The sequence below is a fragment of the Cydia amplana genome, chromosome 19 (genome assembly GCF_948474715.1).
Source record: "Cydia amplana chromosome 19, ilCydAmpl1.1, whole genome shotgun sequence".
NCBI classification, from domain to species: domain Eukaryota; kingdom Metazoa; phylum Arthropoda; class Insecta; order Lepidoptera; family Tortricidae; genus Cydia; species Cydia amplana.
Window position 1 is genome coordinate 6430552 of NC_086087.1, and position 25720 is coordinate 6456271.

At 36.2% G+C, this 25720-nt stretch overlaps 2 protein-coding genes and 1 long non-coding RNA gene across 3 annotated transcripts in view; 2 read left to right on the plus strand and 1 right to left on the minus strand.

Moving 5' to 3' along the window:
* Positions 1-974: 974 nt before the first annotated feature.
* LOC134656928 (alpha-tocopherol transfer protein-like) lies at positions 975-13958 on the plus strand. Its single transcript, XM_063512481.1, has 8 exons — positions 975-1078; positions 8206-8364; positions 9399-9561; positions 10453-10511; positions 11014-11210; positions 11733-11843; positions 13420-13522; positions 13737-13958. Exons 2-8 carry the CDS (start codon positions 8211-8213, stop codon positions 13886-13888), a joined length of 939 nt encoding a protein of 312 aa, XP_063368551.1. The 5' UTR covers positions 975-1078; positions 8206-8210; the 3' UTR covers positions 13889-13958.
* A 2637-nt stretch (positions 13959-16595) lies between these two features.
* On the minus strand, positions 16596-22269 carry LOC134657061 (aldo-keto reductase AKR2E4-like). The gene is made up of 7 exons (XM_063512616.1): positions 22158-22269; positions 20933-21016; positions 19058-19222; positions 18638-18754; positions 18193-18360; positions 17497-17697; positions 16596-16820 (listed from the first exon to the last, which is right to left on the minus strand). The coding sequence occupies exons 1-7, from the start codon at positions 22200-22202 to the stop codon at positions 16632-16634; spliced, it is 969 nt and encodes a 322-aa protein (XP_063368686.1). The 5' UTR covers positions 22203-22269; the 3' UTR covers positions 16596-16631.
* Positions 22270-23091: 822 nt separating this feature from the next.
* LOC134657025 (uncharacterized) overlaps positions 23092-25720 on the plus strand; it is a 148911-nt gene continuing 146282 nt past the window's right edge. The window contains exon 1 of the long non-coding RNA XR_010097580.1: positions 23092-23239. This is a non-coding gene — a long non-coding RNA (uncharacterized LOC134657025). The remainder of the gene's footprint in view (positions 23240-25720) is intronic.

Below are 25720 nucleotides of genomic sequence, written 5' to 3' on the forward strand. Positions count from 1 at the left end.
TCGCTAACGTACTCAACAGCATCGCAAAGAAATCGCCGCATTTTTTTTTTAAACAAAAAACAGTTAGTTTTTTTTTTCATGGCAATCAGCTAGGTAGATTAGCTTTACCGGCCAGTATTTACTTTCCTAATATTTAAAGAGTTTGCATCTCATTCTCATTATATATTGAACGCCCCTCGTAAGTTTATTTTTTGAAAAAGTAGACTCGCTTAAGAGACTTAGCGCTTAAAAGTTGTAAGTGTATAAATTTAATATTTTCGAAACATGGTTCTAAAGTAGATACCTACGTCTGCTCTGTAATAAAGACTATTATCAATTTTGAACGTTTAATCTAGACTTAGCTTACAGTATTAGATACCCGTGATTGTAACTTTATTTAGATTAAACAGTGAAATAATCTTAAAGAAAAACATTGTTATAAAAGTCATATCATCAAAGAAATATGATCATTTATGGAGGTTTTGCCAAATTTTAGCAGTGAAGACTTGGCTTGAGGCTTGAATTTACTTAAAATTAACGTTTATATATGTTTTTATTATAAAAAATTGTTCAAACAACTCAAGTCCTTAAAAAAACCCGACCGTCTATTTAAGTAACGACTATTCTAACAATAGTTTGATGATTCTAAAGACTCATCTTTACCAACACTAGATACGCTTACCACTCGCCAAGTTACTTGCTCATACCAATAAATTATTGATCTCCTATTACGCATAGTTCTTAGGGATCTGAAGCTCACATTACACTGGCCGAGAACTTGGTGATGACTGCTTACTTATGGCAGTGCGTCATTTTGTTCGGTACAGTCGCCATCAGAAATATCGGAGCGGCCAAGGTGCTCACAAATATCTGATCACGCCTCTATTGTCAAGGCGTTAGAGTGCTTGTTCAGATATTGTGAACACCTTGGCCGCTCCGATATATCTGATGGCGATTGTACAATAGCAGAACCATAGCAGAGCTGTACTGTACAGTGTATCGGTCAGTCATCTCTAGGTAAGGCGGCCAGTCGGACGCCCTTTTCTAACTAGTTTGTACTTAATTGTCTGTGATATTTTGTGCCAGCCAGCGTAACTAAGTAAGTTTATAATTAATTTTATATTTTTATTCAAAAAGATAATACCATTACATGAATAGTTAGTTCAATTTTTTTTATATAAGTTATTACTTATTTAACCCTATTGCTACATCCTGAATATATCTACATACATGTCTTAAATAATTAGAAGATGGATTTTAAAGAAAATTTTGTCTCCAGTAAATCTTTTCAGAGATATTCGATCTGAAATACGCACAAACTTTAGACAAATTTTTCAATCATAAAAAATTAAGAATTGAAGCTTATATAAACTCTATTTCATCCATATTTTATAATCTAAATGATACAAATATTTTGTATTTTTTTGTTGTTTATTAAATTTGTTATTACCATTAGGTTTTACGTAGGCTACGAAAACCCTTTATAATGCATGGTCCGACACGCACTTGGCCAGCTTTTATTATTAAGCGTTATTTTTGTATGTGTAATAAATAATATTGTTATGCAATTATTTTATAGTAGACAATGGAAATCAGGACTATGATAGTTTTTAGGGTTCCGTAGCCAAATGGCAAAAAACGGAACCCTATTATGGATTCGTCATGTCTGTCTGTCTGTCCGTCCGTATGTCACAGCCACTTTTTTCCGAAACTATAAGAACTATCCTGTTGAAACTTAGTAAGTAGATGTATTCTGTGAACCGCATTAAGATTTTCACACAAAAATATAAAAAAATAAAAAAACCGGCCAAGTGCGAGTCGGACTCGCGCACGGAGGGTTCCGCACCATCAACAAAAAATAGAGCAAAACAAGCAAAAAAACGGTCACCCATCCAAGTACTGACCCCGCCCGACGTTGCTTAACTTCGGTCAAAAATCACGTTTGTTGTATGGGAGCCCCACTTAAATCTTTATTTTATTCTGTTTTTAGTATTTGTTGTTATAGCGGCAACAGAAATACATGATCTGTGAAAATTTCAACTGTCTAGCTATCACGGTTCGTGAGATACAGCCTGGTGACAGACGGACGGACGGACGGACGGACGGACAGCGGAGTCTTAGTAATAGGGTCCCGTTTTTACCCTTTGGGTACGGAACCCTAAAAAACAATAAATTTTGGGGGTTCCCCATATTTAGAACTGAAACTCAAAAAAATTTTTTTCATCAAACCCATATATCTATGGATATGGATATATATGGTATCCATGGATAGGTCTTCAAAAATGATATTGAGGTTTCTAATATCATTTTTTTCTAAACTGAATAGTTTGCGCGGGAGACTCTTCCAAAGTGGTAAAATGTGTGTGTCCCCCCCTGTAACTTCTAAAATAAGATAATGATAAAACTAAAAAAAATATATGATGTACATGCAAACTTCCACCGAAAATTGGGTTGAACGAGATCTAGTAAGTAGTTTTTTTTTAATACGTCATAAATCCCCTAAATACGGAACCCTTCATGGGCGAGTCCAACTCGCACTTGGCCGCTTTTTCAATAGCTGTTATTGCTATTAATGCGTGGTGATACAGTATAAACCCTTTAGTTAAAGTAATTGACATAGTATAACAGGCAGTGGAGTTAATTTATTCATTTATCTAATTACTTATATTTACTTAATTACTTATACCACAATACATTTTTCTTTCTCTGTCAGTTGGGAATAAAAATACACGGCCCTATCATATTTCCTGTGTCATTAATTTTATTACATCCTTGTACTAGGGGCAGTTCGGTTGAATGCCCTATGGACTGTATGCAAGGCAAGGTATGAAATGCAAGGCTAAAGTCGGGAACCAGTTATAGTGCAGTTTGTAGACATATGGGAGAATTCTCGGGGTTCAAGTGCGTGAGTGGTTTAACACATTCACAGCCAATAACCCGCTAGGTGGGAATTTTTTTATTGGAAACTGCACTTTTTTATGGAAATTTAAAGTACCGTTTTATTAAAATTTTAATTCAGTCTTAATTTTGGCTATAAAAGTTCATAGAAACAAAATCAATACTAACTTATACTGACAGTACCTAATATGATTAATGGTTGATTCATTCTTGTGAACGTCATAAAAAATATAGGTACTTTAAAAGCAAATCTTACTTTATCCTTATCGGTATGTTTAAACCACTACTTCTTAATAAAGTTGTAAGTATGTATCATGAAAACTTTACAAAAATTTACCCAAATCGTTAAGGGGCCCACTGATTAACAGTCCGCCGGACGATATCAGCCTGTCAGTTAGAACAAAAAGTTGACATTTCCGAACAACTGACAGGCCGATATCGTCCGGCGGACTGGTAATCAGTGGGCCCCTTTAACTTTTATAATGTGTACAACTTCACAGGAAAGACACCCGATATTTCGAAAGTTTTTGACTCATTTTGTAGGTACTTACTTATACAAGACAAATAGAAATTAAAACATTAATATTACCTAACTTGATTGTCAGGCTCACTTCTCTAACTTCCAAATGAAAGCATTAAATTTGGCATACGTGTAGCTTATGTGGGCATTGGGCAAGATAAGTTGCCTGAAATAAAAGATTTCATTCATTCATTCATTCATTAAAAAAAAATAGAAGTGGAAACAAGTTGTCAAGTAACACCCACACCACAACTTGTTCCACAGACAATCTGTCTCTATGGTAACTATGTGTTTATTAAAATTATTGACTTGTTTGACGTAATGGTCAAGGTTGAACAGGGGTAACCAGTCGCCTTAACACAATAGGGTAGTTAAATAAATAAATAAATAAATATTATAGGACATTTTACACAAATTGACTAAGCCCCACGGTAAGCTCAAGAAAGCTTGTGTTGTGGGTACTCAGACAACGATATATATAATTATACAAATACATATATACATAGAAAACAACCATGACTCAGGAACAAATATCTGTGCTCATCACACAAATAAATGCCCTTAATGGGATTCGAACCCAGGACCGCGGCTTCACAGGCAGGGTCACTACCCACTAGGCCAGACCAGTCGTCCAGGCCAGTTAAATGTTCATAAAATTAAACTTCAACACATCTATCACCAAATGGCATTGATGCAGGTACACGGATGAATCAAACAAGGTAGAATTAAACGCTTTCAGTTTATAGTTTTTTTTAACGACGTGCTACAAGTTTACCTAGCTCGTATCACATCGTTTTGATATTTGTATAAAGATTAGCTGAATTTTAATAGGGCAGGGCCCTAAAATTCATTAAAATTATCTTATCATTCAAAAAGTTAAACTTCCGTCTTAAAATATGTATGTACTAAGTAGGTACCTATTAATAAAGAAATGTACCTTTTTATGAAAACTACATAATTTGGTACCTCCATAATTAACTTACTTATACGTTTTACAACATAATTCTAAGTTTCTAAGTGGTACGATAGAATAAAGTAATTTTAGTCTAAATTTAAGTTCTACATACTGTAGGTTGATTCAATGTACATTTTTTCAAAGATCCTATTTGTGGTAAGATGTTAATTGCTGCCACAATCTATTTGCTTAGTCAACGTCGGAGCAGTGTTCACATTTTGAACTTTAGTCCGTTGTAATAAGGGGAAATTTGTATACATATCTATGACGCACACACTTGTGTTAGCTTTGCGCTCACATGCAAATACATAGACAAGGCTGTAGTGAACCTCAAACTCGGTAAACCTGCAAAGTCCCCACTATACCTTACTACTTAACTACGTATTTATATTATTCGCACTTGTATCGTTGGTTGTGTAAGTACTAATATATATACTTCACTATTTACTTAGTATAGGTAACATACAGTCCGCCTTTAGTCTAATAATTTTCTATATTCATTCGTGCAAGATTGTACTCGTATATTATCAAAGTTATATTAAACTAAAACGCACGACGCATCAGACGTTTCGCTCGTCTTTAAATTAAGGCCCTAGTGTTCATTGTAACTGCGTATATGTTCCGTAACGTCACAGACCGTGACGCAAGCCATTACTCCCATATTAATCTAAAGAGGTGTACTTATGTTCCTGAGGCCGATTCTGTTATAATAGGTTGATACGGTTTTCATCTTATTTCGATTTCTTGACCTTGGCCGCCAGCAATGTTAGCGGCTCACGAATCTCACGACAATTGGTGCTGACGAAATGCAATGATAAGTTTTTTTTTCTACTTCAGCACTACAATCTGTCAATTAAATGATCGACATTGGTATCTAAATCAACTTCATTTGATTCAACGCGGCGCGATGGCACTGTTTTAGGATCATAAGACAACTTATGAATAAATCTATTGTATTTTATTAAAAGGTAATAGTTATATTCGTTAAAGGTTAATAGTTTTTGTTTTCAAAATTAATCACATTTTCAAATTGAGATTAACTAATTATAATTATTGGAGTTTGCGGGTTTGCCGCTTTCTTATAAAAAATATTGTGTGCAACAAACACATAGTTAGGTTTTAATGGTTTTATTAAGATCCCTTATTATATTATACACCTGTTGCACAAAATACTATTTTCTCGCATTTATGGGGCGCGTGAGAAGCCTGACAACACGATTCAAGGCCGTATCAAAATGAAATGAAAACCATATCCAATTTGTAAAACAGAATCAACCTCCGTTGCGTATTGTCTCAGCGTGACATACGTCTCTTCGGTATGGAAAGGTATATTAGCGATTAAGGCTTGTTAGGATGCATGCATGCGCTCGGCAAGTTCTCAATATCATTGCCACATCACATTGGCTCCACTATTGTAGTCTGACTACGCTAACTCTGCACCGACGTTTAATGACAAAATGTGGATATGCCAGAAATCCGTCATATTATTATAGGATATGGTGTGCTCCTCAACAGGGGATACTTTAAACTTTGTAGATAAAGAAGGCCGCCTGAATACGTAGGCAACAGAGCCCTTAGTGTAAGGCCTGAGTGGACGCTCGAAGCGGAGCGTTCGGCGGGGCGTGCAGCGTGGCGTCGGGCTCACAACTAATTTGAGCAGCGTGTACTAAGGCCGCTCCTATACGTTTGTATTTGTTTAACATGCACGCCGCACGCCCCGCCCCGCTGCACGCCCAACCCGAGCGTCCACTCAGGCCAGCTTCGCCTTACCTGGCCCGAACAGGAGGGGCAAACCAAGGCAGCGGTGGTGTAATGTCATCGCCAAAGATTTAAACACCTGTGGGTTGGCAAAAACCGATGTCCAGGATAGAGCGAAGTGGAAGGAGAAAAGTAGGAAAGCGGACCCCGTCACAGTACGGGACAAACGCTAGGAGGATGATGATGATGGAGATATATCGCCAGATGGTTAAATGGAGCTCGAAAATGTATATTTAACGAAAACGACTTTGGTTCATAATATACCTAATTGTGTTTTATATTACTTGAAAAGTTGAACATATTTTCATTATCTTTTTTTGGGTTTGAACTTAAATGAAAACAATCAATTTATTTTAAAGGCCAGTAATTAAAAATACATAGTAATAAAGAGTTTTTATCCTGTAATAAAGTAATTATTGATTTTCTCTAATGTTCAAGTGTGTTATTTACAAATAAACAAAATAGATAAAGTCTATTTTTTTATTCGGTAGCCTAAAATGACATTTCATAGTATGAACATCATGTGTCATTTCATACTATGAAATGTCATTTTAGTCTACCGAATAAAAAATAGACTTTAATTATCTAAACTGTATAAGGTGCACAGTGCTAAAGAGCAACGTTATATAAAATTGGTACATTGACTATTAAAACTCTATATTTTTATAAATAAATAATGAAAATTGGACTTCGCGTTATACAAAGTGAATTTATGTAGGTAAGGTAAACGTACTGGTGCTCGACACGATACCAGTACATGTCATCTTGAAACTTAAGTCATTTTCAATAGAGGTGACAGCAGGGTGCCATCTATTGGGCATTAGCATGTCGAGCACTAGTACGTTTACTTTTTACGAAGCAAATTTATTTGGCCATAAAGAAATCAAATATTTGACTTGAACTCGTTAACCGAAGGATTTGCAACACCTGACCTTTGTTACACCATACCCTAGCCGCACCTACATGAGGCCTCTGTTTGACATGCACGCTTTACTCGTGTTGTATGGTCTGCGATGGAGACTTAATTAAAGAATTATATTTCTTCTTTAAAAAAATACTGTACTCGCAATTAGCACTAGGGTTTGCTCCCGGTACTGAGTTTGTATGGCGAGAACCGGCAATTCCCGGGAATTCCCGGTTCTCGCCATACAAACTCAGTACCGGGAGCAAACCCTAATTAGCACTAATCGATGTGTAAACAGGCCCCAATGTGAACACTTATACATACTTACCAGTACTAATCTTGGGATGTACGGAACTCTGCTTTTTATGCTAAGTCTCACTCAAACACATATGCACATATATACCTACTTATGTTGTTGTTCAATAAAGATTGTGAGGTCATTTCATAGTCAAAATCAATTGTACAAAAAATCGCAAAAACTCAACAGATATTCAAAAGAGCCTTTCAAAGTTTACAATTTATAAAAAACCTATAAATACGGATGTTTTAGGAATGTACATATCTGCTCATCTGGTGATAGTATTATGTTTATAAATATGCAATTAATATGTAAAAAATCAAGTATTGTTGGGTAAAGGTAATAACCATAACCTGCTTAAATATTTTTGTATTATTAAATTAACACTCTTTTGCTTCATTTTAGTATAATATTTAAGTAATTTAATAAAAACTTACTCCTAGAAAACCTACATAATAAAATAATCCACTTACTACAATCACTTCTCTAAAATGTATTACATACTTAATTATCTACAGTACGTGTATTTTCTGGGATTAAAAATCACATCAGTTTTTACCTTAATGATGAAGGATAATGCTCGAATGTACGAATGCTTGTACATACTTATACGAATATAAGAATATGAATTATTTTGATATGTTTTACAAATACAAATACAAATTATACAAATGCATTTATTTCATTACTTTTTACATCAGTTCTTAGGTATAATATAAGGGTTAGGTAGGTAATTAGTCCATCTTAGGTACATGAAGTAAGTTGGTAAGTATTTATCTAAACATTGTGCTACAAATTGTGTAAGTAATGAAAAAGGTGCGGGTAAAGCTTGCTGAATTTAAACCCGCCCTTGGTCAGCTAATTGTTTTGCAGCTTCACATTTATATTTACAGTAACCATGAAGTTAAAGTCAGAACTCCTGGAGCAGCCAGCCGGCGAGATGTGGAATAAGATCAGAGAAGAGCTGAAGGAAGATTTGGAGACTTGTGACAGGGACGCGGCCCTCATCAGGGATTGGCTGAAGAAGCAGCCGCACTTGCCTGATGACTGGGGTAAGGTAAATCATCATAATTATGCAACGTATACAACGGCCTTTGGCCTCGCGTGCTTGGGCGGCCATGTCTTCGACCCGGAGCTCGGTCTTATAAAAGGGAGAGCTAAAGAAAGACTTGGAGACTTGTGACAAGGACGCGGCCCTCAGCACCGATTGGCATCAGCCAATAGGGCTTCTTCAGAATCAGCTGCACTTGCATGCTGACTCGAGTAAGGTACATCAATATATAAGTATAGAAGATCAGGGGTGAGCTGAAGGAAGACTTGAAGACTTGTGCTAGCTATAATTATATTATGATTTAATTTTCCGAATCTAAAATAATTCATTTAATAATTGTATCTAAGTATGTAGGTTTAGATGGGTGTACAAAAATATGCCGACTAAAGCTACAAGATTGGAAGAGAAATATATAAATTATAACCTAACAAAAATCTATGAATATAATCAAATTAAAACTGACATATTATATTCTAATAAATAGTGGTAAGCCTGTCAGCTACCTAATAGATCAAAGTGTACAACTAATTAAAAATCAATCACATTAATTGAATTTAAACGACTTAATGCATTCTGAATTTTTAAATATGAATTTAGAATGTAGCAAATAATAGATTTATGCATTTAACCTGTTTATAAATTACTTATTCAGACTAACACATCCGGAGATAAAATAATGCTCCAAACACGTGACTCTCCCCTCTCCTTGCTAACTTTAAAACAGTGGGAGGTACTTACTATGAAAAAAAAAATCATGAAACTACAACTTAATAAAGGCTAACAATGAAAACTATTTGATCATGATCGGAAGACTCGTTTTTGAGTTTCCGTCAAAAGTCTTCTCTTTTAAGTAAACTCACTTTGAAAGGAGATATGATGGAAGAGACAGGACCGCGCGGCGACTCTAGTGTACTCTCAGGTATTTAGTTCTATTCTATTTAGAGGGCACCAAAACAAGCAGTTGCAAGCAAAAACAATGGAAGATTATTAATTGTAACACTATCTCCTGATGACCATATTTTTATATATTTCCAGACTACCAATGCCTGCTCAATTTTCTTCGCGGCAGTAGCTATTCACTGGAGAAGTGTAAGCGTAAGCTGGACATGTACTTCACTATGAGAGCTGCTTGCCCTGAATTCTTCACTGAGCGGGACATCACTAAGCCGGCTCTGAAGGATGTATACATGACCAAAATGTAAGTATTCTGATGAAATCCAAAAGAACCAAAGGCAACTAAGAGGAAAAACCCCACGGTAAACTTCTCAATCCTACCAGCTCACGTTTACGATACATTATCTTAAAAAAAGGAACATAACAAATGTTAATCAACGGACGTAACATGCGGGTAATCATTACTTACCTACCTTTTTAAAATGTTTGATATTTGCTAAATGAAAAGAGGTAGATAAAAAAATATTGGCATTTTGCAAAATGTGCGTTGCGTATACAAAAATAATGTACCTAATTATCTTAGTATCCGTCCAAAAAGTGACAACCGGGGTCATGATACCTTTATTATCACGCTGGCAAGACCATGATATTTTGCACTTAAGGTTACATTCAAATGGCGACTGCAGCAGCCTTGCTTGTGTAACGTAGCTAGACGCGGGTGGTGATGTCAATTTCCTTGATAAATTCCTTACTTTCGTTGACACATTGCAGTCGCGATTAGAACGTTTGACATCACGCATTTAGACAAGAAGGTTGACAGTGACATTACCCGTTTACCCCTGCAGTAATGCTAACTTCAAATTGACGGGTATATTAAAAGTATTAGGTACTATTGGATGGTAATTTCGGAGTTGACCTATGATCAAGGCCATTGGTCATTGTGTGCCAACTTCGCTAATATTTACCGAGGGGCTTCGCATGTAAAAATGTACTCAGATTCGTCCAAGATAAACACATGATGGCCCAAAAATATGTAGAGAATTTTTGTTACTGCGACATTTTGTTGATAAATTTAAGAAGCTAAAGGAGAATATTTTGAAAATAATACGTTTTGTTTAAGTTAAGCGATTCTAGATTTAATTTTTAATGTTTAATTAAAAACAACAGCGATATGAAAAAAAAAACATCTTTTCAGACAAGGCCCGCCACTGCCCGGGATCACTCCGAATGGAAGAAGAGTCACATTAATCAGAGGTAGGCATATAAAAATGCTACTTTTGTGTATATGTCGTGGCCAGATTATAGGATTTTCTCTGATTATTTCATAAAATCCTATTTGAGAATTTTATTGATCACTTCATGATGTGATATCCTATCCAACCTAACTAGGTTAGGTTTTACCATGGTTTTACTATGTTAATATCTAGCCACGACATATATTAGCCCGGACACGGCCTGGAAATATATTTGAAATATGTAATTTCTCAACCTTTATTTACATAGTATTTAGATTTCGATAACAATTTAAGAGACGAGAAAATCTATCAACAGAATCCAGCTAGGTAGTTGTTGTAAAGATCAAATGCGGCTCTTTTGAGGTTCAATCGCGGCTCTTTACATCACCCATTTACCCTTGAGAGTTCTTACACAACTGAAAACGATATTTGCGGCTCTTTAAACTTATTGTTGCATTTGGCTCTTCTCAAAAGATTGTCGACCTTTAAAGTGTTAATCTTCCTCGTTTAAATAATTCCAGGCACCCATCCTAATCTCGACTCGAAGCAGATCACCGACGTGTTGAAACTGGCCTTGATGATCGGTGACGTCAGACTCACGGAAGAGAAGGTTGGGGTTGCTGGAGACGTGTACATCATAGATGCCACGGTGCTCGGACCTAGTCTCTTAGCTAAGCTGTCTCCTAGCGTCATTAAGAAGTTCTTGATTTGTGTCCAGGTAAGATTAAGTTGAAGATTTAGTAAGGTCAATGTGATGATCGGTGACATCAGACTCACGGAAGAGAAGGTTGGGGTTGCTGGAGACGTGTACATCATACATGCCAAGGTGTTCGGGCCTAGTCTCTTAGCTAAGCTGTCTCCTAGCGTCATTAAGAAGTTCTTGATTTGTGTCCAGGTAAGATTAAGTTGAAGATTTAGTAAGGTCAATGTGATGATCGGTGACGTTTAACTCACTTGGGAGAAGGTTAGAGTTCCTGGAGACGTGTACCTACATAATAAATGCCACGAACCTGGGACCAAGTCTCTGAGTTAGGTCTCCTAGCGTTATTAAGATGTTCTTCATTATTAAAATCATGTACAGAATGTACCGGCAGATCGGCACCCTCTCTCTAGTAAATGTTCTTAAGGGGATAAATAATATGCATGTTAATCATTCTCAAACATTGGAACATTTTCCTATATGTTTTAAGTTATATTTTTCTAAGTAGCTCATAATGATATATAAATTACGTGTTTACAGGAAGCCTATCCAGTTAAGCTGAAAGAAGTCCACATCATCAACACATCGTCATTAGTTGAACGCTTTGTCAACTTTATCAAACCTTTCCTCAAAGAGAAAATTAGGAAAAGAGTAAGAATATTTTATTTTATGATTAACAAAATGTGCGTAGGTGACTTGCGTCAGATTGCATAACTGCTGACATAGCGAAAATATCAGAGCAGGGGCCCGTTTCTCAAATGCTTGTATCTTGTAATACAAACGGATGTCACTTATTCACAGCTTTTGTTAGAAAGGGACTTCCACTTGTATTACAACTTGTAATTTACAAGTTACAAGCTTTTGAGAAAGTCTCAATTGAGTAAATTGACAAATTGGGCATTGTCGCAGGAAACCGATGAGCATGGACATCGGGCAGCATGCGGTCGCTCACTGTAAAGATCCCTGGATAAGACGTTTGGTCAGAGGGTCGACCGCGAAAATCATAAAACGAAATGTCGTTATCTGCCTCTCTATCGCTTGAATATGCAAGAGTGACAGAGATACAAATAACGAAATTTTGATTTTCCTGGTAAATCCTCAGAGATGATGATGTTGACTGATAACAGGTTCAGAAGATAACAGACTTAACAAACCTAACCTAATCATGACTCAACATTTCGCGCAAAAACTCATTGATTGCTTGTTGCCAAAAAATTGGACGCGTCAAAACGAATCATAATTACTTATTAATCCAAACTCAAGCGGTCTATTAAGTACTAGGCTCCGAACAATTCTACTATTCATCTTCGGTTATTAGAAGTAGGTTTAAAACTTAAAATCTACTTACAAGTTTTTTATATTTACATTTAAACCAATGAGGAACCTGCAAAGTATTTATAGTTTTAAAACGAAGCTTAAACAGTACATGCTTAGCCACCAACTTAGCCAGGAAACCTGCTTACACGATACAAGCTGCCTGTAGTTTCTGCTTGTACTTACCACTTAGATTACGTTCCCTTTGCATTGCCATGGCACATTACTTTAGAAATTGCCATCAGTTGTCTGTTTGTACGTAGTTAAATCTGTGAGATTGATAAAATATTGATGTTGCTCATGAAATCGACCTGTCTTCTTCATTTAGTTTTTAGTTTAGTCTGCATAGCTGCCGCATGGCGCTAGCTGTCAGGCGTAATGTACGGCCAAGACGGGTTCGACCCAACATTGTACATAGTAATTTATTGTAATGTATTTTTATCTTTTTGCTGTCTTTGTCTTTTGTATGTTATATATTAATTTTGTTTTGTATTCATGTTACCTGTCGTGATTGTTTCACCGGATGGTCTCATCGGAAGATCAGCGCTGGAAGTCGCCAGCAACATGCTGAGATGAGACCATTTCGTGGCACTTTATCCTTTTATTCTCTGTTATATCTCTTGTCATCTCTTGTTATATCTGTGTTTTATCTGTTACATCTGTTTCTATTTTGTGTTTGTGCTCACGAATAAAATTATTTCTATTCTATAGCCCTTGCTACACGGTCGCCGACAAGCCTTCTAACCGTCTGACCTTGGTCTGTCCTTGATCAGTTTTGGTCAAATTTTGTTGGAAACAACTGTCTACACGGTCCGTCCAGACCAAGGCCATGCGGTCTGAGGGGCTTGTCGGCGACCGTGTAGCAAGGGCTTATTCTATTCTATTCTAAAATATTTATTCCGTCACATTACAGATATACGTCCACAAAGGCATGAAGGAGCTGAGCAAACACATCCCTCTGGAGATGCTGCCAACTGAATACGGCGGCAAAAGCCCCAGCATTGATGTTCTACATGGTGAGTGCATCAACCTATGTCCACAAATATTAATGGTTAGGCCTAATGTACCTGTACTGTACGGAGACACGGAAATGAAGATAAGCAGACGGACATGCTATTATAAGAAAAGAAAGATGTTTTGTTGTTTCACGGACGGCGGTAAACATATTGCCACTGTTTTACTTTAAGGTCAAGTCTGGGTACAATGCTAACGCTATCTCGCTCATTCCAGAACAATGGCGGCTGAAGTTAGAAGAGTACCGCGACTGGTTCGCTGCGCAAGAGTCAGTGAAAGCCAACGAGGCGCTCCGGCCGGGTCGGCCGACCAACTACGATGAACTCTTCGGCATCGATGGCTCCTTCAGACAGTTGTCTATCGATTAAGCTTAACCAGACCGCTTAGCATAACTTGCGTTGTCGTACGCTACTCCATGTGACTAGCGCGACTTCAAGTATGGAGTCGCGTGTGACAGCGAATTTCTACACACAAGTTCTACGTCCAATTTTACTACCAAAAGTATACGACTTTAAAATTATGACAATAAGGTGGTTCAGACTTATTTATTCTAAAATGGTCCCATTAATATTTCAGACCTTTAATGTATCCAGTAGTACTGAAATTAAACTCATGGACTGTACAAGCTAAGTCAAGAATGTCAAGATCCATTGACCCGAAGATGGTTGTACTATTAATACAAGAAAAAAATACTATTGCAAACTATCAATTTTGACACCTATAATTTTGAAAGTAATTTAGATAATTTAGACACTTACATGAGTAATTTCTTTGATAATGATTTTTTAATGACTGGTTTAATGACTGGTTATAGATCTAATAATCGAACGAGCGAGCGAAGCGAAGCGAAGCGAAGCGAAGTTCTTACATTCAACTTTGAACACGCGGCTGGCTAGCGGCACGTCCCGGCATTTCGATGTTTTTAAGCTGAGCTGTCAGAAGATAGTTTGATACACAATAACTTAAGTAAATTCGTTCTAATTTAAATGAAATTGGGTAAACGTGTAGTCGAGGGCATTATATTTTAGTCATTAAATTATGAGCAGGCTCGATCAAGGGGTTATTGAGCTATACTTCGTTTTTTTTAGGATTAGAAATTTGGTAAACAATCTTGATGTGTCTTTTAATTGAAAAACACTTTTTAAAAATCAATAACTATTACTTATGAAAGCAGAAGACTATAAAAGATCGTATTAGATTCATAATTGTTACATATTTACCGTAACTTATTTTTAAAATGTGTTTTTCAATTAAAAGACACATCAAGATTGTTTACCAAATTTCTAATCCTAAAAAAACGAAGTATAGAAGAGCTTAGAAGGCCAAAAAGCTGTTTGTGAGGTGTCTTGCTATTCTGGTCATTTTATTTGCAAGAAAGTATGGTCGAGTTTGGTATCAAATGAAAGTGCTCGGCTTACACTTTTATAATATCGTTTTTAAATTTACCATTTTGAAATAATTAGCAAGATAAAAATAAAATAAAATAAACATAATATAGGTATTTGACATTTAACAGGAAATATTTCGGCTTACCACGCTTACCACAGATACAATATCAGTTAAGGGCTCCACAGACCTTGCAATAAATCGTACGCGGTTTTCGATCCTTTGACGACTGCATTCAATTGATATTTTTGGCGAACCGCGAGTTCTCAGTTCGGGGCGAACTACTAGTTTAATTTTATGATTCATTAAAATAAAACTTTGATAAGACCGCGCGTAAAATGTGATATGTTACTGGAATGAGTGATACTTAGGTGGAGTTATTGTATTTAGCAGCATTTCACCATTAGGCTCCAGAATAGATGTGATATGGTAAATGATTGACAGGGACACGGAAACAAACTCACAATTTGTCCTTATAATTTAATTAGTCCTTTAAGTTACAAAATCACAAATGGGGAATCTATAATAAAAAAATTAATTGGTATAAGTACATTATGTTTTATTATAAACATTGATAATATATTTTTTCTACTCCCGTACTTTTATTTGTCATTTAAAGGGTCGTGCACACACCTTTAAAACCCTACTTTATAGTTGTCAAGACAAGTCTTTAGTCTATTCCCCAAAAAAGAATTTGTGCATACACGCAGTATCTTTTTGGCGATTTTACGATACTTCGTGTAATGACCAATAAAAAAATATTGAATGAAATACAGTGTTGCCAACCTTATTTTAAATGTCATCTCTGACAAATAAGTGAACCATAGACACGTTTTTTTTTAATTTCATTCATTCATTTATTCTTTTCCCGCCAGTACCCTCCATTTTTGCAACTTCTTGAATTAAAGATATTTGTTAAATTTACAATTTTATTTCAAAGTAAGTGTTTGGTCGTAGAAAAAGTATTGTATGCAACGTTGTTTAACTGAGTCAAAAAATACTCGTGGCGTCTTTATTAACAATTTTCGGCTTCGCCTCAAATTGTTACTCACGCCACTCGCCTTTTTTGACCCCTCTTAAACAACGGTTGCATAAAATACTATTTTATGAAGTACCATCTAGTATTTTGAGTACTTTTATGTTTTATTTCTCGCCTCGCGTTTTTTTACAAATCACTTCCAATTTTACAAGTACTTATTGTAAAATATCTTGTTGTCTAAAATTAAATACACTGGATTGGCCATATTTTCACTAACTCAAAACTCAGTTGAACCTTAACAATGGACAATAAATCAAAGAATAGCACCATAAAGCCCAAAACTATCCTTTTGACATACTTCGTGCGTCTCTCTTTCTTCGAAGAACTCCCTCCTTCATCTAACGCCTTGACCACGCCATTGCGCGGCTGGATTCGGCCAGCCTATGGTTGTTATCTTAACAACAACCATAGGTTGGAGCGAGACACAGCAATCGGAGCTTTTGTTCCCACCTATGGCTATCGCCTTAGCCGAAGCCAGGCGCGCAATGTCGTGGTCAAGCCTTAATTGTCTAAGACCTCTTGCATATTCAAGAGAGATGCAGAATAACGAAACTTAAATTTTCGATTATCGCAATGCTTTTTTTTTCTTCTAAATCAAGACATTTGAAGAAGTTATGATACTTAAACTCCAGCTAGGGGTGGAATAATTTATATACTTATTCCATAATATTTGACGTGTAGGCAATCTAGTCTTTATTAAAAGGGTAATAGGGGTGGTCAAACCAGAACACACCCTTTATTACTCTGGTATTGCTGTTAAATTTGTTGATAGCTGCAATTTCTTCCTCTGTAAGTTTGAAATCGTAAATGTCAATGTTCTGCTTTTGGCGATGTTTGTCTGATGATTTGGGTACAGGAGCTGTTCCGCGATCAACCTATAAATTAAAAAAAAATAGTTTAATTTTGAGAATTTGTAATTATTGGTAATTTGGAATAATGAATAATGATAAACTGAAATAGATGTCATATTAAAGAAAAAGTGACGAAACCCTCCAGTGGTGAAGGCCGCGGATTCGAACCGGCGTCTTTATCAATCCGGGTTTCGTCACTTTTTTTTAATCTATTTCAGTTTATAATTTTATATATAGTTAGTGTGATTAAAAAACACAAAAGTTGTTCCCAAAGTTGTGAATGAATAATGAGTCAAATGAGTGGCGTTTAACCTAGCCAAGATGACAATAATGTACGGAGTCACGTGACTTATAGTAGCATCTATCATCCCAATACAATATTTCATTTCGTTTTGCATTTGTTGTCTTTTTGAATTGACGTAATTTTTTATAAATAGTCACTTCCTTGGGTACATTGACATACCTACGCCAAATTAAAGTGAAAATTTCACTTGCGTATGTCGATGTACGATTAACATCTTGGCTAGGCCCTATAAGATAATGGTTGCAATAGACAGTATCGCAGCCCAACATAGTCAGCAGAAGCTGCTAAATGTGGAAGTTGGCAGTAATGCCACGCTGCAATACTGCTGCAGTAATACTGGTGTAGTCTGAGTCTGAACGGTAAGTGAGACCTATAAGAATGAGTAGATCTGCTTACCAAATACCGCAGCACCACTTGGAACGTGGTCTTCCCATATTTCTTCGCTATCTTCGTCAGTACCGGATCGTCGGCTGCAGGAGGCGGGGACTCCAGAGATTCTCGGTCCACCATAAAGCCAAAGGGGCTGTGAGCCATGACCACGATTCCTTTTTTCTGGCAGTATGCTACCAAAGATTCTTGGGTCAACGACGGGTTTACCTGCAAAACAGTGATATATAGGAATCACGTTTATGCTTTTTGTATCTCTTTAATAATATTTAAAAAGTTTCAGGTCAACTAGGGATTTCAATAACTTTACAGTGATTGAGAGCTCCTTTGCAAAAAAACTCAAAAATAACCGTTTGATCAATGCAAGCAATATTGGTGCTTTTATGTGTGATCAAAAAACACAACGATGTATTGAAGATACGATATGAGTTAAAGTTCACTAGATGAAGCTAGTTTGGTGTCTATCCAGATATGGTGGCGATGCGATGCTTGGATCTAACTTAGTAACTACCTATTTAAATCAGTAAAATGTTTTTCTCTAATCCTTATATCCTCCTGACGACCGGTATCCTACACGTAGTACCTACAAAGCTCCAATTAAGTTTTGAATTTTTGTAAACTTGACAGGGTTAGGTAAATTATGAAATAAAATTTTTGATACTCAATCATCAGAAGTTATTAAGTATTCTCATTAGAAAGTAATACCTCTATTTGATTCACTGCTGGTATCGTGTCACTGTTGGCGATAATCCTGTCTATCTGCTCGCTGTTGAAGTTGGACACTCCGATGGATTTGGCCAGTCCCAGCTTTTTGGCGTCCTCCATGCCCATCCAAGTTTCAAGATAATCAGTATCCGCGTGTTTGTCATTAGCCTGGAGGTTAAATTGTATGATTACTTGCGAGCCAGTTGGCTTATCACCTTTTAGAGCATTGCGACCATTTGGAAACTTATCACGAAGGTTGTCGTAGAAATTGTAATTAAAGTAGGTAGGTAATAAATTAATACATAACATGGATGTTTCTTAGTTGAGGTTGAAAAAAAGTACTAAATATTCATTCACCTTTCTAGGTAATTTTGTAGTTAGGAATTATCTACGGCAACATATATTATATATGAATAATGAGGATTAGACAGTGTATAAAATATACCTTTTCACCTATGGGAAAATGTATGAGGTATAAGTCTGCATATGTCAAGTTGAGTCTTGCCAAAGCTTCTTTTAATGCCGGAACTACGTCTTCTCTGGAGTGCTTGTCATTCCAAAGCTGAAATTATAACAAAAATATTATTGAAGTTATTAGATCCTCAAGTTTTTATTGTTTGGAAAATTGCAATTTCAATCAATATCTATTCAACATAAACTTAACCATTTGAAATAACTGCTTAAGCTGTTATCTTTTTGATAGCAGTCTCCCCGAAGAGCCTCTAAAACAGCCGGTCATCGGTTACCCGAATCAAACTCTTGGTTGCTATCGCGCCCAAATCATCAGCTTCTTGTTGGAGCTTTCATATGCTGCTTCCTGCCACACTTCGACTAGGCTCCAATAACAGTTAATAGCTCTAAATACCTTGGTTGTAATAAAGAGATCCTCTCTCTTGACGAGTCCTCGCTTCACCACATCAGCGATAGCTCTGCCTATCTGCTCCTCATTTTCGTATATTACTGAAGTGTCGATGTGCCGATAACCTAGCTCGATGGCCGACACAGTGGCTGCGACCGCTGCCTCACCAGTCTGTTAGAACCATTAGATCATATCATCAATAATATACTTTTTGTCGCTGCTATAATATCCGTAATATCATTATCGTTGTTATTATTATTAATATCCGTAAACTAAACTTAGGACCGGTAGTAAAACTTTTTATTCACATTTCAAGAATGACAAAGATAGTAACAGGCATAACACCCGCCCGGAGAGAGTTACTCTCTTTTTCCGTCCCTGTATCTTGTATCTTCTCTTGTGTCTCCTGTATCTTCTGTGTCCTGTGTCTTCTGTATCTTCTTTGTGTTGTGTTTCTTTTTCCCTTCTCCTCAAGACTACCTATAAAGGTAATATTCCATTTCCGACCGCAGCTGCACTACTGCACCGACACTATTGTAGTAATGTCGCACCGGTAACGTCGCAACGGTAGTGCAGCTGCGGTTGGAAATGGACTGTCACCTTAAGAAGATCCTTTGGCTACCCTCTGTTATATTTTATATTAGCATATAGGTACTATTGCGTTATAAAAGGAATTACGGAAGAATTTACGCCAGACTATAGAATCAGATACTTATCCAAAAGTGATTCAAGTTAGAATATTAGAATCAAATGTGCGAAGATTGCCAAGATAGAAACAACAACAAGCTACATTGTGCAAAAACCGGCTAGTTGCGTGTCGGTGAATCATGAAGTACCTATACAGGGTGGATTTTCTTTTTGGGTCAGTGAGGGCAGCTACCAGATCCCGTGCTGCTACGAGAAAACGGTCTAAGAAGACCTTCCCTCGATTTCAAATTAATGAAGATTGGCTTTTACAGATTTTGGAAAAAACATACAGGGTGCGAGAAAAAGGTCATTTTTGATAAACTTTTTTTTTGATGCCAATCGATCCCATTCCTATTAAGGATCAAAAGCTTGTATGGAACCAAAAAAAAATTTCCGGCTAGAAAAGCCACAAATCGAGGAAAACTTTTCCCATACAATTTGTATGAAAATGAAAACTTTTATTTTTCACATGCTATTTTTGTATGCCAATCGATTCCATTCCTATCCAGTATCAATAGTTTCTTTGGGTACAACTTACGGTAATGTACTAAAAAGCCACAAATTAAAGAAAACTTTTTCCATACATTTACTATGGAGAAAACGTGAAATTTAATTCACATTTTTCTATCTGGCCAATCAGTCCTGTTACATTTAAGGACCATAATACTGTATGAAGACATTGCTGTAGGACTGATGGGCGAGATAGAAAATTGAGAATAACATTTCAAATTTTCCCCATAGTAAATCTATGGAAAAAGTTTTTATTAATTTGTGGCTTTTTAGTACATTACCGTCGGTTGAACCCTAGGAAACTATTGATACAGGATAGGAATGGAATCGATTGGCATACAAAAACAGCATGTGAAAAATAAAAGTTTTAATTTTCATACAAATTGTATGGGAAAAGTTTTCCTCGATTTGTGGCTTTTCTAGCCGGAAATTTTTTTTTGGTTCCATACAAGCTTTTGATCCTTAATAGGAATGGGATCGATTGGCATCAAAAAAAAAGTTTGTCAAAAATGACCTTTTTCTCGCACCCTGTATGTTTTTTCCAAAATCTGTAAAAGCCAATCTTCATTAATTTGAAATCGAGGGAAGGTCTTCTTAGACCGTTTTCTCGTAGCAGCACGGGATCTGGTAGCTGCCCTCACTGACCCAAAAAGAAAATCCACCCTGTATATAAATGATACCTACTGAATTGTGCGTCCCCAGAGCAAGCATAGGCATCTTGTTGCCATCGTTCAGAACCTTCAATGGAGCCAGCACCGCTAAGGCAGCCTGAAAAGGAGAGAGTTGGCACAATGAAATATTTCATTTCATTTCATTTATTTGTTGTAAAATCATGTACATAAAATTAGAAAGGTGTTAAATAATCAAATAATGTCGGTCCATGACACCCTGCTAGGGTACACAACATACTTAAAACTAATATAAAACTAATTAAATTAGTTGAAGACAAAATCGAACCAATTAAAACAAAATGATTTAAATTAAAACAACAGTAAATGGAATTAAATTAGAAATAATGCAAATTAAAAATAATAAGAAATTTAAATAGTAAAATCAATTAAATTAAGTTAAGACAAATAGGTATAATTTCATGCAATCAAAATAAATTAGATCCAATACTTTTCAAAGTCCAAATACAATTAACTATTCTTACCCGCCACCTAACTCGATCTGATACGGTAACCGAATCAAAATGTTGCCTTATCAGAAGGATACCGATATGGTAGGGGTTTTTATAACCACTTCTAAAATAACCCTATGGAAAACCCCGGTTAAGGTAAGCGGTTCCGGTCCCTGATCACAACACAACAACAAAAAGCAGGAAAATATGCAAGCTTATGACAAACATATTTTGTTAGGAATATAAAATAATCTGACTAGGTCAGTTGTTTGTTACATTAGGTAATAAGTATAGTTTGGGTTATTGTAGTTTTCTGATTAAGTACAAGGAAAACGGAGTTAGGGCAAACTGGGAAGAAATAGGAATTGTAGTTTACCCAATGAAACTCTATGTCAATTTACTTTGAATTCAAATTGAATATGAACTGTCAATAAAATAGATCAACTGTAGGCACACGGTGCAGAAGTGAAACACATAAATAATAACAAAGCAAATGAATGTGTAATTAAGTATATAGTTATAATATATATATAAACTAATTGGTACGCTTAACGGAAAAATTAGCTAACAATACATTTTACCTATATTAAACCTGTGATTAAACGAATAAATGCATTCTGATTCACATCTTACACATTTCTTCCAACCTATCAAATACAGATAAAATCCGTACTCTAGCACATACCTATAAGAAGGTAACATCTTGCAAGTGACCAAGCTTGATGGTCATTATTTGCGCGATGTTTTTCTTTACAAACAACTCAATAAATAATCAAACAGAGCACTCACGTTTAGCGTCACAATTGCCACAAGCAACACGAGACTCGAGATCATTTTGCGCGCAATGCTGGCCTCATACTACATGGGACTGTAAAATGACGAAGCGACGACCTTACGCCTGGTGCGTCTTGTACCCAAGACCCTTGGTCACAGCTCACGATACGTCCACGATTATCGTTATTAGGCTGCGAACTTATACAAACTCAAACTGGTTGAATAATATTTGTAATGTTGAAGATAATTGAGTACTAGCGGGTGTCCATGGACGTTATTAATCGCTTACCATTAGGCGATCCGTGTGCTCGTTTGCCTCCTATATCATTTTTATTTTATAGGGAATCGTATCTCTTCTTCCTCGCGTTTGTCCCGGCATTTTGCCACGGCTCATGGGAGCCTGGGGCCCGCTTGGCAACTAATCCCAGGAATTGGCGTAGGTACTAGTTTTTACGAAAGCGACTGCCATCTGACCTTCCAACCCAGATGGTAAACTAGGCCTTATTGGGATTAGTCCGGTTTCCTCACGATGTTTTCCTTTACCGAAAAGCGACTGGTAAATATCAAATGATATTTTGTACATAAGTTCCGAAAAACTCAATAGTAATACGAGCCGGGGTTTGAACCCGCGACCTCCGGATTGCAAGTCGCTCTTACCACTAGGCCACCAGCGCTTCAATCACGTATCACGTACCATTATTTATTTTTAATCGCTTCACCGAATGAATGTACCTACTTGATTATGATTACATGACAAAATTTAACATTTACTCGATACATGACAATCTGTACATGTACATTTGTGATGTTTAAATTTAGTACATCATTTTAATTGAACAATATTTGAGGTCGTTTATGGGGTGGTTACTGTAGTGCCTTAGAAACGTTTAGTATTGAACTTCTTTACTTAAAACTATCTCGTTCTAAAAGGCGTGGCGTGGGTACAGACAACTAATACTCACCGAGACAATTCTAAAAACCCCTAACACAATTAGGTTGCGTTGTTTCATCACAGAGTTCCTATGGCCACCTCCTGTCTCCATCATCAGATCAGCTCGATGGTACCATAATATTGCATTGTCACCCGACTTACATGTGTATGTAAAATTTCAGCTCAATCGGAAACCAGGAAGTGGATCAAATTTAACTTGCAAGATTCCATTACAAGTTAGTTACATACAGGTCGACCTAATAATGGCCACCTCCTGTCTCCATCATCAGATCAGCTGAAGTGAAAACTCAATGACATTTTACGTCTTACGCTCTCGCGACATTTTTTCCCCATCACAAAAAGTGCACAGCGCCGCTAAAGAAGTTTTCACTTCAAAAATACTCAATGATTTCAAACAAACATTTGATGAGCGCGGTCAAGATGTTTATTACGGATCGCAAAGTATAAATAAGACAACGATTCTATATTTATTCAAGTAAAACAGGTTTATAAGAAGCTATGGAATAATGCAATTTTTATAAATAAGAATAACAGGAAGTCACAAGACATATATTTGTACACAGGAAAATGCTCGTATGCGCATTATTGTAATGTCATTTTTACCTACCTACTTTAAAAAAATTGACAGTTGTCTATTCGTCAGCGTCACTCGAGGGTATTTCTACAGGTTTGAACTGACATTAGGTATGATTGACCACGATGAACATGATAAGCGTCACTTGCACCATCCCACTAACCCGGGGTTAACCGGTTAAACCTGGAGTTAACAAGTTCAAGTTGAAGTGTCAAATAGTACTGGTAACCATGGTAACCCAGTGGGGTTAGCGCTTTAACCGGTTAACCCTGGGTTAGCGGGATGGTGCAAGTGATGCTTAAGTGTTCTGTGTACTTGAAAGCGCTATTTTACGTGCAACGTGCTTGGCCTCCTATTATTGGGGTTGCAGGTGGTGGTGCGTCTACGATTAAGAATAAAGTCACTGTTGCTAATTATGCGTACTTGTCATAATTAATTATTATCGGTTTGATTAATTACAACATACCTGGGATGAATATTATTATGTGAGAAAACGTACATTTTACATCATCATCTATGCAAGAGTTTTTAATGTTAAAAGACCGCTTCACCCATTAGTGAGGGTGAAGCGGTCTTTTAACATTAAAAACTGAGCGAAACTGAGCGAGAGCTACAAAATTTTACAAATCATTTTAAAATTTTCTAAATTGTTTATTAAATAAATAATATTAAATACTAACAGGTACATAACAACTTACACATATTGTTAACTAGCTGTTGCCCGCGACTTCGTACGCGTGGATTTGTATATTGGTGGTTATAAATTCTACATTAGCTTAGAACATTATGCAGCAAAAGATAGCAGTAGGGACGGTTAATCATTTGTTAATGATTATACAACGCATGAGATTTGTCTTTCACAACCTGGCTACGAAGTTTCAAGCCCCTAACTGAATAAAATTGTTCTCGATAATCTCGATATAATCTCTCTCAACCCCCAGAAGATTTTCAAGTCCACTATTTAATAAAACCTACTACCTAACTACCTATTTACGAAGTTTGAAGTTCCTTGCTTTAAATAAAATTTGAACCCTCTACCAACTCTCAACCCCTGTTTAAACTTTTAGGGGATGAATTTTAAAAAAAGCTGAAATTACTTTTCTTGCATTGTAATAATATGCCTTTATACAACGATTCAAGTCCCGCACTCCGATAAATATTTGGGTTCCATACAAATTTTCGACCCCCTTCACCACCTTGGGGGATGAATTATCAAAAACTCTGAAATTAGTTTTCTTTTCTCTTAATAAAATATCTTTTTACGAAGCTTCAAGTTCCTAGCTTTAAATAAAATTATAACCTATACAATCTTTCAACCCCTTTTTAACCCTGTTATGGGATGAATTATTAAAAACGCTGAATAAGTTTTTTTGTTTTTTAATAAAATACCTTTTTACGAAGTTTCAAGTTCCTAGCTTTAAATAAAATTTGAACCCTATACAAATTTTCAACCCCTTTTGAACCCTTATAGGGTATGAATTTTTAAAAACGCTGAAATTACTTTTCTCGTATTCTAATAATATGTCATTATACAAAGATTCAAGTCCCGTACTTACAAAAAATATTGACCTCCATACAAATTTTCAACCCCTTTTTCACCACCTTAAATGTTGAATTTTGAAAAACGCTAACAACAGTTTTCTTCTCTTTTAATGAAATAACTTTTTACGAAGTTACAAATTCGTAGGTTAAAATATAATGTAAACCCTATACAATCTTTCAACCCCTTTTTAACCCTTTTAAGGGATGAATTATTGAAAACGCTGAAATTACTTTTCTTGAGAATTAATAATATGGCTTTATACAAAGACTCAAGTCCCGCAATCTAAAAAATATTTGATCTCCGTACAAACTTTCAACCCCTTTTTCACCAACTCGGGGGATGAATTTTTAAAAACATTGAAATTTGTTTTGTTGTTTTTTAATTTAATGCCTTTTTGCGAAGTTTCAAGGTCTTAGCTTAAAATAAAATTTGCACCCCAAGACAAAGTTTCATCCCCTTTTTTACCCCCTTAGGGGTTGAATGTCCTAAAACTTCGCAATTACTTTTTT

Bases quoted from the DNA above. Each gene is read 5' to 3' on its own strand.
- LOC134656928 (XM_063512481.1), top strand. From the start codon at position 8,211: ATGAAGTTAAAGTCAGAACTCCTGGAGCAGCCAGCCGGCGAGATGTGG. The intron at 8,365-9,398 runs GTAAGGTAAATC...ATATATTTCCAG, and splicing joins GCACTTGCCTGATGACTGGG to ACTACCAATGCCTGCTCAAT. The intron at 11,211-11,732 runs GTAAGATTAAGT...ACGTGTTTACAG, and splicing joins AGTTCTTGATTTGTGTCCAG to GAAGCCTATCCAGTTAAGCT.
- LOC134657061 (XM_063512616.1), bottom strand. From the start codon at position 22,202: ATGATCTCGAGTCTCGTGTTGCTTGTGGCAATTGTGACGCTAAAC. The intron at 18,361-18,637 runs GTATATTTTATA...TTTAACCTCCAG, and splicing joins ATTTTCCCATAGGTGAAAAG to GCTAATGACAAACACGCGGA. The intron at 17,698-18,192 runs GTATTACTTTCT...ACTGTTTTGCAG, and splicing joins CAGCAGTGAATCAAATAGAG to GTAAACCCGTCGTTGACCCA.